General features: G+C 51.8%; 1 protein-coding gene across 2 annotated transcripts in view; it reads right to left on the minus strand.

Moving 5' to 3' along the window:
• H6PD (hexose-6-phosphate dehydrogenase/glucose 1-dehydrogenase) overlaps positions 1–6069 on the minus strand; it is a 28332-nt gene extending 22263 nt beyond the window's left edge. The window contains exon 1 of one of the 2 annotated variants that reach the window (XM_084786718.1): positions 5739–6069. In XM_084786718.1, the coding sequence (XP_084642844.1) occupies positions 5739–5743 (5 nt within the window). In that variant the 5' untranslated portion in view covers positions 5744–6069. Of the gene's footprint in view, positions 1–5221; positions 5412–5738 lie in introns of those variants that run through there. The other variant, XM_084786722.1, reaches the window with a different exon arrangement.
• Between the last annotated feature and the right edge of the window lie 4150 nt (positions 6070–10219).

Below are 10219 nucleotides of genomic sequence, written 5' to 3' on the forward strand. Positions count from 1 at the left end.
ATAAATCAAGCGCTCCTGCCTCAGGCCCCACCTCCTACACAGCAGCTGTTCAGTGTTGAACACCGACCGGCCAGTTGCTGTGTGGCCAAGCTGGTTTTTCCAGTTTGGACTTTCCTGAGTCATCCACCCATACTTTGCTCCTCTGATTGCATCAGTTGAATGCTGACATGGCTTAAGCCCAAATCTAATTTCTTTCCTCCTTTCCCCTTCCCTCCCCGTCTCTCCTTCCCTCCAGGTTTCGGTTTCTTTGTTTTTGAGACAAGGTATCTCTATGTAGCCCAGGCTGGCCTCAACTTGCTAGCCTCCAGCACCACCCTCCCCAGCCCGGGGATTATAGACAATATAAAGACACACCTCTCAACTCGCTTCAAATGCAGTTGCCACAAGTCCCAGTCAACATGACCACGTTCGGGTCATTAAACCGCAAATACCAAATTCGACCTTCAAATTTTATTTGGGGGAAGCTACAGGCATCTGCCGCCAAGCCTGACCACCTGAGTTCACGCCACAGGAACCGCAGGGTGGAAGGAGAGATCCCAGCTCCAGTACTTCGAGTGCGCACGCGCGCACAAACACACACACACACACACACACACACACAATAAAAATTATACAGGTTTGGTGTTCAGTGTTTCTCACCATTTTTGTTTTTCTGCTCTCCACTCTGCCTGGATTGCGCCCTCCCTCCCTCCCTCCCTCCCTCCCTCCTGTATCTTCCTTTGGCCCCTGCACTGTTGGGCCTAGCACAGGGGCCAGAGTGACCCTCCCGGTGTTGGGAGGGTCCTGCCATCTCTCTGCTCATAGGTCCGTCTCAAGGATCTACACAGTCTAGACTCTCACCATCACTTCTTTGACCTCCTGTCCATCCTCCTGCCTCAGGGCCTTTGTACTGGCTCTGCTCTCTGCCTGGCCTACTTTCCCCTGCCGGTGGCCACATGGTGCATTACCTCACTAACTTCAGCAAGACCACACTTGGTCAGTCAGGCTTTCTCAGCCCACTCCACTAAAGCTGCCACCTCCACCTCCTGCCTCCTCCCCACTCTGTTTCTCTGCAGCCTGTCTTTCCTTCCCTAAAACTTGCTATGTAGCTGAGGATGACCTTGAGTTTCCTTGAACTTATTTTATTTTATGTGTGTGGGTGTTTTGTATGACTGTGTGCCACGTACATGCCTGGTGCCTGCAGAGGCCAGAAAGCAGCTTTGGGTACCCTAGAACAGGCGTTATAGACAGTTGAATGTTGCCATGAGGATGCTGGGAATTGAACCCAGTGCCTTTGCAAACTACTGAGCCATCTCTGCAGACCATGCATGAGTCTCTGCTCTTCCCCCTCCCCCACCCCCAATCTCCTGAGGGCTAGGACGACAGGTACATGTCACCATGTGTAGTTCTATGCAGGGCTGGGTGTGTTAGGCATCACAGGCAAGCCCTCCACCCACTGAGCTACATCCCCAGCCCTATGTCCATAGCACTTCCCAGGACACTGTGTGATGCTAACTGCATTTCGCTTGCTCACTGCCTGGCACTCCTCCTCCCAGGAAATCAAGTCCAACCTGCACAAGGGAGACGTATGGTATGTTCACTTCCCTGCGGCATCTCCCCACATCCAAAGCAGGGTCAGGCACTCAGCAAGCTCTCCGGCCATATTTGCTAGTGACCAAATAAATCCCATTTGCACAGGATCACTGTGACCTCGTGTATGAGATAGCCAGGGCTGAACGACGACGGCTGGGAAACAATAGGCTGTAATGGCACCGTGACACTGCAACCCGCCAGCAGCTGCCTCTTGCTTTATAGCAACACTATTAGCGCCATGAGCTATTTGTGGCTCGTGTGCCATATGCCAAATGCTAGGCTTAGAGTATCACAAGCGGCACACCCTTTTACGCTTGCCGCAGTTCTGCGAGGCTACGTACGGGCAGCAGCCGCTTGTGCGGCGGGGAGCTGAGATGCGGAAAGGTAAACGACCCTGCTGAAGGTCAAGCAACTAAGAGGGGACAGGATGTGAGCGGAAGCAGCTCGGTCACAGAGCTGACCTCCAATGGCTCTTTAAAATGCGTGGCTGAAGGCTGGGGAGATGGCTCAGTGGTCAAGAGCACTGGCTGGTTTTGCAGAGGGACCTAGGTGCAGTTCCCAGCCCCCACACGGTGGCTCACGGCCATCTGTAACTTCAATCCCAGGGGATCCAGTACCCTCTTTTGGCCTCTGTGGGCACTGTACACACGTGGTGCTCATAATATATACATGAAAGCAAAAACGCATACATAGAAATAAAAATAAATAAATCTTTTTTTAAAATGTATTTGTTATATGAGGGCTTTATCTGCAGAAGAGGGCATCAGGTCACATCATAGATGGTTGTGAGCCACCATGCGGTTGCTGGGAATTGAACTCTGAACCTCTGGGAGAGCAGGTGGTGGTCTTAACCACTGAGCCATCTCTCCAGCCCCATAAATAAATCTTTAAAACAAAGAATGAAAGAAAAAAGCTGGGCATAGTGGCGCATTCCTGTAATTCCAGCACTTGGAGAGGAAACCTTGTCTCAAAAAACAAACAAAAAACCAAAACAACAACAACAACAAAAACCACAAAACAATCAAAAAGAACAAGAAAGAAAACATGTGGCTATATCCCCCAAATGACAAGCTCGCAGCCACCAGCTTGGTGTAGATGTAGACATCACTGGCTCCCTGTCAGTGGCTGCTCACCTAAGCCAGCTGGTTGAGCCCGCTGCGTTACCCGGAACACCAATGGCTTTTCACTGGTCTCTGCTAACAAGGCCCATGCCCACGTGCCCAATAGTGACTCCCTTGCCTGCCTTCTGCCTTTAAGAGGGCATGGAGTCGACACACCGGTGAAACCCGAAGGGCCCGGTGGGCTAAGACATTAAGCAAACAATCTGGGATTCGCTCTGCACCTCTCAGCAGAGCAGCCGATTGACCCGAGGCAGTGACTTTTTTTTTCTCCTCCACCACAGAACAGAAAAGCAAGTCCTTTACAAGTCCACATGTAGATAATCTGTGTAGGGCGCCTTGGCGCACTGCTTGGCGAGCTGTAGCCACTCAAGAAACGCTAGCTTCTACCAGTGAGCGTCAGCACCACTGAGGCACTTCCCTCAATGCCTCAAAAACCAACCAACCATCTGGCTACAGGAAAACTGCAAGGCATGGATCATGAGCGCTCAGCTGGTCCACCCGGTCACTCTGAAGAGGTACAGTGCTGGACGGGCCCTCTTGTCCTTTGAGAACTGTACCATCCGACCAGAAGAGCAGAGTATGAGAGGCGCGGTGTTTTACGTCTACAACCCGTACCTCAAGAGGCTGAAAGGTAGCACTGAGAACTTGACACCAGCCTGGGACATAAAACAAGACTCTGTCTCAAAGAACAAAGCTGGGCTGGAGAGGTGTCTCAGCAGTTGAGGGGCGCCTGCTGCTCCTGCAGAGGACTGGAGCTCAGTTCCCATCACATAGACGGCACCCCACAACCAGCTGTAACTCCAGTCCTTGCCTGGCCCCCGAGGGTCCCAGGCACACATGCGGTACAAAGATATCCGTGGAGATAAAATGCCCAACCACACACATAAGATAAATACACATTTTTTTTTAAAGGAGGGAGGGGGAGGACTAGAGAGTTTGCTTAGCAGTTAACAACATTTGCTGTTCTTGTAGACCTAGATTCAGTGTCCCAGCACTAACATGGCGGCTCACAGTAACTCCAACTCCGTGGGCTCCAACTCCATCTTATGAGAGTGCATACGAACAGGCACGTGAGCACCCACGCACCCACGCACGCATGCACACAGGGCTGGAGAGACGGCTCAGTGGTTAAAAGCGCACGCTGCTCTTGCAGAGGACCCAGGTTTGATTGCCCACATCCATATGGCACCTCACGGAGTTACTCCAGTTCTAGGAGATCCCACTGTCCGATCTTTTTTTTTTCCTCCTTTATTAATTTATTCTTGTTACATCTCAATGGTTATCCCATCCCTTGTATCCTCCCATTCTTCCCTCCCTCCCAATTTCCCCTTATTCCCCTCCCCTATGACTGTTCCTGAGGGGGATTACCCCACTGTCCGATCTTGTAGCCTCAGTGCACATACACAGCATACTTACATCCATGCAGGCAAAATACTCATATGCACACACAAAAGTTTAAATATTTTTTTAAAAAGTAATAAATTATTTTAAGAGAAATATAAGCTGAAGCTGTAGATCAAAGATTTTGTGCTTACCTAACATGTATGATGTCCTAGGTGAAAACAAACAAACAAAACAACAACAACAAAACAAAGAGTAAAACTGCTGGGTGTGGTGGTGTGTGTCTTTAGTCCCAGCACTCGGGAGGCAGAGGCAGGCAGATCTCTGTGAGTTCGAGGCCAGCCTGGTCTACAAAGTGAGTTCAGGACAGGCAGGGCTACACAAAGAAACCCTGTTTCGAAAAAAACCAAAAAAGAACAAGAAAAAAAAGAGCAACCGTGTAACTGTGTAGCCTTAAACTTATAGCTTAATTCTAGGTTGTTTTTCCTGCCTGCAAAATGGGGATAAACAATCTCATTTTAATGGCTGGCCAAAAGAAACTAGATCAGGGAAAACAAAACAAAACAAAAAAACAACTTTGTGAGGACATGGTGTACAACCCAGAACAGCTGCTCCTGGAGTCAGATGTGGAGGAATGGGCCACAGATGGCTTAAGCAATCTTTGTAATTCTCCTTTATGGTTTGGTTTGGTTTTGAGACAAGAGTGTGGCTGAGTAGCCCAGGCTGGCCTGGGCTCGCCGCCTCAAGTCTCACAAATGCTAGGACCCTAACAGCCCATTTTTTTCTCTCCCCTTTAAATGGTCCCCGAGCTACCCAAACAGCTAACGGTAATTTGTTGCTTTCTGTTAAATAGTCTTGTATTTCAAAAGGAAAAAAAAATGCTGTTAAATCCAAAAACTCTCTAAAACGAGCTAAACACAGCACTTTTCAAGGTAGGGTCTCACTGTGTGACTAGCCTAGAACTCTCAGTGTAGAACAGGCTAGCTTCAACCTCACAGAGATCTTTCTGCATCTGCCCTCCTCCCTCCGCGTGCGGGATTAAAAGTGTGCACTACTATGGTCCTCTTAAAAGGGCACTTTTCTGTGGTGTGTTCCCCAAAATAAAGATTAGCCTCATCAACTCATAGCTTCGGTCAGCTGTGCATCACTTCAGAGGCTATAGGGGTCCTCATTTTCCAACCAGTTACCTTTTAAGGGCCACGACGGAGGGAGTGGGCTGGCTACTCTATTCGCCGTGTGGAATTTCAGTTTTCCTGGCTAAGCATTCAAGGCTGGGAGAGTCGACTTTCAGAGGCCCCATGCCTCTGGAAAAGAATGTGCTGGGTCGGTACGTAGGAAATGCTCACGCAATAGCGATTGCTAAAGCTTTACGCACTGGGAAAGCACCAGTACGTTCCAGGAAGCCAAGGCACAAGGGCGCGCTGGGACCCTAGGGCTGCCCGGAAAGGGGCCAGGCCGCCTCCTATTGGCTCGCCACCTAACTGCACCGCAACCCCAGGCCCTGTAGGGGTGGGGTAGGGTGATGGTGACTTTATTCCCCGTTAGGAGGAACGGGCGGGTGGAGGATCGGTGACTCGGGTGAGCACCGTGGGACCCGAGCCACCCTCGTGGCCGCTAGCTGGCGTGTCCTCAGATGCAAGTGCGCAGCCCAGAACAAGCGGGGGTGGGGGGCGGGGGGGGGGCGGGTAGGGATGTGCGGCTTACTTCATCTGGCTCCTCCGGGAAGTGGCTGCGACTGGCTCGCGCGACAGGCGGCTGGGGCGCTGGGGGGGCACCAGCGACCCCCTGCCCGCGCCTCGTCTTCGGCAGGTGCGCGCTTTCACACGGGGCCGCGCCTCGGCGCTCCGAGAGCGCCCGGGCGCGCGGCGAGAACGGAGGGCGCGAGGCCAAGTTCAACCCGGGATGCCACAGAGGGGTCAGGCTGCGCAGCGTCAGGGCCCAGCGGGCAGGCCTCAGGCCACCGCGGCCCCGCGCCGCGCTCACCCAGGCTCCTGGAGCGCGCGCAGTGGGGCCTAGGGCGAAGCGCGCGCGGAGAAGGCGGAGCCTCGGGCCTGGGCACGCCCCGCTAGCTCGCGGGCGTGGCGGAGGAGGCGAGGCCTCAGAGCGCTTGCTGCACTTGGACTCCTGTCTCCCTTGTGGCCGTCTGTGCTACCTGCGTCATACTGTCAGTGGCAGGGCTTCCCTGCTGCACCGAGACGCGCGTGTGCCCCTAAGATAATAGGGGTAGAAATAGTGGTTATGTGGTTGAGGAGACTCAGTGGATGAGCAGTGGCTCTGATCTGTAGTTAGGAAGCTAGAACAGGGCCCCTGCCTTCCCCAGACCTCACATTCCCCCATCTGTAGTGAATTACTTGGACCACTAGGTCCATTGGGTATTCCAGTACACAGAGGTGTGAGTTAAACGCTGGGAGTGCACATTCTTGCCACACTGTGACCAGTCAGTTCCAGATCTGACACCCCCTAACTTACATGGTCTTGGGACTCTGTGTTCTTCTGTACAATTAAGGTAGTGGAAGTGTGGGCCGAAAATTGACTGCCAAATGATGAAGCTCAGCTTATCCCCTGTGACTTTAAGCAAGACAGGAAATAAAATACGGCTCGTTCTCTCTCTCTCTCTCTCTCTCTCTCTCTCTCTCTCTCTCTCTCTCTCTCTCTCGTACCAGGTGTTTAAAAGACACCTCAGCTCTTGGCCCCATCCTACCGGGATCCATTTTGGTGCCCTGCCTCCAACCTCACCCCCATTTTGATTCTAACCCTACAGCGTCCTCCATGACTCCTGACACCAAAGACCACACTCCAAAGCAACGTTGGGCTTAATTAAGGCAAGGATGGTGCCTCACTGACCCGCCAGGCGGCCCAGGGCCACTTCCTGAATGAAAGTGCCCTTCATTACCCTCTGCTCCTTCTTCAGACACTCCCCCTAGCTGCCCCACTGACAGAACCATGGCCACCTCTAAGCTCTGACACCTGCCAGGGGACTCTGGTGTGAGAGAAAAATGCACCAGCTTTTAATTCCATGATGGTTGTTCTCCAGTTGAGAGTGCTGGGAACTCTCGCAGGGGGAAGCTGTGAGGACCAGAGGGACCGAGTGAGGGGACAGGCACAATCGCTGACTGAATGGGATGCTCTGGACAAGAAGGTTCCAGGAAGCTGGAGAGCTAAGGGAAGCTCGGGCTCACTGTGATCAAGCCCAGGGACCACGGGAGGCCGGCAGAGGATTGGCTGAGCCTCAGCAAGGATTGAGGTCCCATTGGGTGGAGTCTGAGGTGGGACATGGGGTGAAGTGCCAGGCACCTTCTGGGTCACCTCTAGAACTGGAAGTGAGCCGAAGGGGCTAAGGCAGGGGTCAGCCAAATTGAGCCCAGCTGGTGTCGAGATTCTTTTTTTTAAAGATTTATTTATTTATTATTATGTATACAGAGCACTGCCTGCGTGTACATCTGCAGGCCAGAGGAGGGCATCAGATCACATTATAGATGGTTGTGAGCCACCATGTGGTTGCTGGGAATTGAACTCACGACCTCCGGAAGAGCAGTCAGTGCTATTAACCGCTGGGCCATCTCTCCAGCCCCTCGTGTCAAGATTCTTAGCTTAGAGCCCTTCCTGTATTCCCTAGTCCTGCGAGACACAACTGGGGCCAGAGAAAGGACAGACAGGAGTTGACAGGTGCCCAGAGGCTGAGATGACCAGAGGGAATACTTCCTGGACGTCTATGAGCCCATCTTAGCGAGTCATTTCCAGTTACCTTGAAGACATCCTTTAAAGTCTCCCCAAGCCAGTTGAGCGGTGACCATGTGTCCCCTAAGTGGTGGGGACGGGGCTAGGGAAGGACCATCATCCCTTCTCTCTGGGAATGTTACTCCCACGTTGCCATTAACTGTTTCTTCCCTCGCCTTCCTTCCTCATCTGTGTCCGTGTGTCTATACATTGTATGTGCACATGTGGAGGCCAGGGGCCAAAGTCAGGTGTCTTCCCTTATTTTTCTACACTTTTTTTTTGCATTTATCTTATTATGTGTATGAATGTTTTTGCTTGCATGTATTTATGTGCACCGTGTGTGCACCTGATGCCTGTAGATGCACCTGGTGCATCAGAGCCCCTGAAACTGGACTCATAAGCCACCATGTGGGTGCCGGGAACTGAACCTAGGTCTCACGTAAGAGCAACAAGGTTCCCCCTAACCCCTGAGCCACCTCTCAGGCCCTACACTTTATTTTTCAAGTCATGTATCTCACTGAGCCTCGAACTTGCTGAATTGGCTGTTCATCTTTATATGGCTTGGGTGGGAGGCAGTATAACATCATGTCTGGCTTGATTACGTGGCTGCTAGGGTTCCAAACTTGGGTCCTCACACCTGCACTGCGGTCACGGTACCCACTGACCTTGGGTCCTCACACCTGCACTGCAGTCACGGTACCCACTGACCTTGGGTCCTCACACCTGCACTGCAGTCACGGTACCCACTGACCTTGGGTCCTCACACCTGCACTGCAGTCACTGTACCCACTGACCTTGGGTCCTCACACCTGCACTGCAGTCACTGTACCCACTGACCTGTCTCTCTAGCTTCTCTCATCTTCACCCCAATCCTATCCCATCCTACCCCTGTGTCTTCCGGTGTGAAGCGAACAATTTCTTGACTTTCTTCACAGATACGGTCCAGTCGCATTGAACCTCAGTTGTCTAGGTATGAGATCACTGCCTCCCCAAAATCAGCCCTGGAAGAGCTTGTCTGTGTGGGCTTTGGGATTGGTCCCAGTACTTCTGCCTGCCTGGAGTTTCTCATTTCTGCACTAGCTGCTACTACCCAACGCAAACTGTATCACAAGGTGTACTCAAAGCCCCGTGGAGGAAGTCAGGGGAAAGCGGAACCGTGCTCTTGGGGGGAGGAGCTCTTGTGGTCATAGGGCATCTGGGTTATCTCACGTGGCGCGGGGTAAGGAGGACACCGGGCTCTGTTTGTGGAGCCCATAGGTGTGTGGGGGGGGCTTTGCTTCCTAGTCATCTCACCGTACACCAGGTGAGCAGAAGTCAGGGTTAACTCAGCCTGCTTTGCAGACGGGGAAAGTGAGACCCAGGGAGTTGAATGACTCACAGAGAGGTCTCTGGAGTTAGAAATAAAATCACGTTGCAGTTTCTATTTTCAGGCACCATGCCCCAAGTCGGCTCTATTTGCTGGCTCCTTGCTTCTCACAGGGGAGGGAGGGGAGGGAGGGGAGGGAGAGGAGGGAAGGGAGGGACAGGTGTAGTACGTTTTCCAGCCATGGGTAGACATTTTTCATCCCCAGATCGGCTCCAAAGAGTAGGGATTTTTTTGTTGTTGTTGTTGTTGTTCTCTGTTGCTGCCGTAATAGGGATCCACATTCAAACAACATAGCACTGCTCTCTTGCAGCTGCCTCTGGTCTGGCTACAGGGGTCAGGGCTGAGCTCCTGTGTAGAGGAGCCATTTTCTTGCTGTGTCTAGCTTCGGCCATGTTCTGCTCCTGGATTTCGCTGAGGACTGTTCTCAGTTGGGCACCTTATCTCCAAGGCTTGGATGGAAAGTTTCTGACTCAGTCAGGAAAGGGTGTCTGCTTCAAAAACTCGTGGTATTACACTGGGGAGGGACACTTGCATAATCCCAAACTAATTTTCTTATTTGTTTTTTTTTTTTTTTCTTTTTCTTGGCCTGGAACTCTCTTGAATTCACAGAGATCTGACCGCCTCTGCCTCCTCAAGTAATGGAATTAAGGCTGTGCACCACCATGCCTGGCCCCAAATATATTTTTAATTATTTAATTAATTAATTTTATGCCTACTGTTGTTTTGCCTGTCTGATGTCTGTGGGCCACATGCGCACAACCTGGTGCCCTTGAAGGCCAGAAAAGGATGTTAGATTCCCTGGAATTGGAGTTACAGATGGTTGTGAGCCACCATGGCGTGTTGGGAATTGAACTCCGATTCTCTGGAAAAGCAGACTTTAATTAACCACTGAACCATCTCTCTAGCCCCCTCCCCAAATATTTTAAGGTTTGTTTTTACGTGTGTGTGTGTGTGTGTGTGTGTGTGTGTGTGTGTGTACATGTGTATACAGGTGCCTGACAAGGCCAGAAGAGAACACAGGATCTCGGGGAAACAAAGTTTCAGGCTGTGTGAGCCACCAGATGTGTGTGCTGGAAACCAAATTCCTGTCCATTCCCTGGAC

This window comes from Acomys minous (assembly GCF_964271855.1).
Source record: "Acomys minous genome assembly, chromosome: 6".
NCBI lineage: Eukaryota > Metazoa > Chordata > Mammalia > Rodentia > Muridae > Acomys > Acomys minous.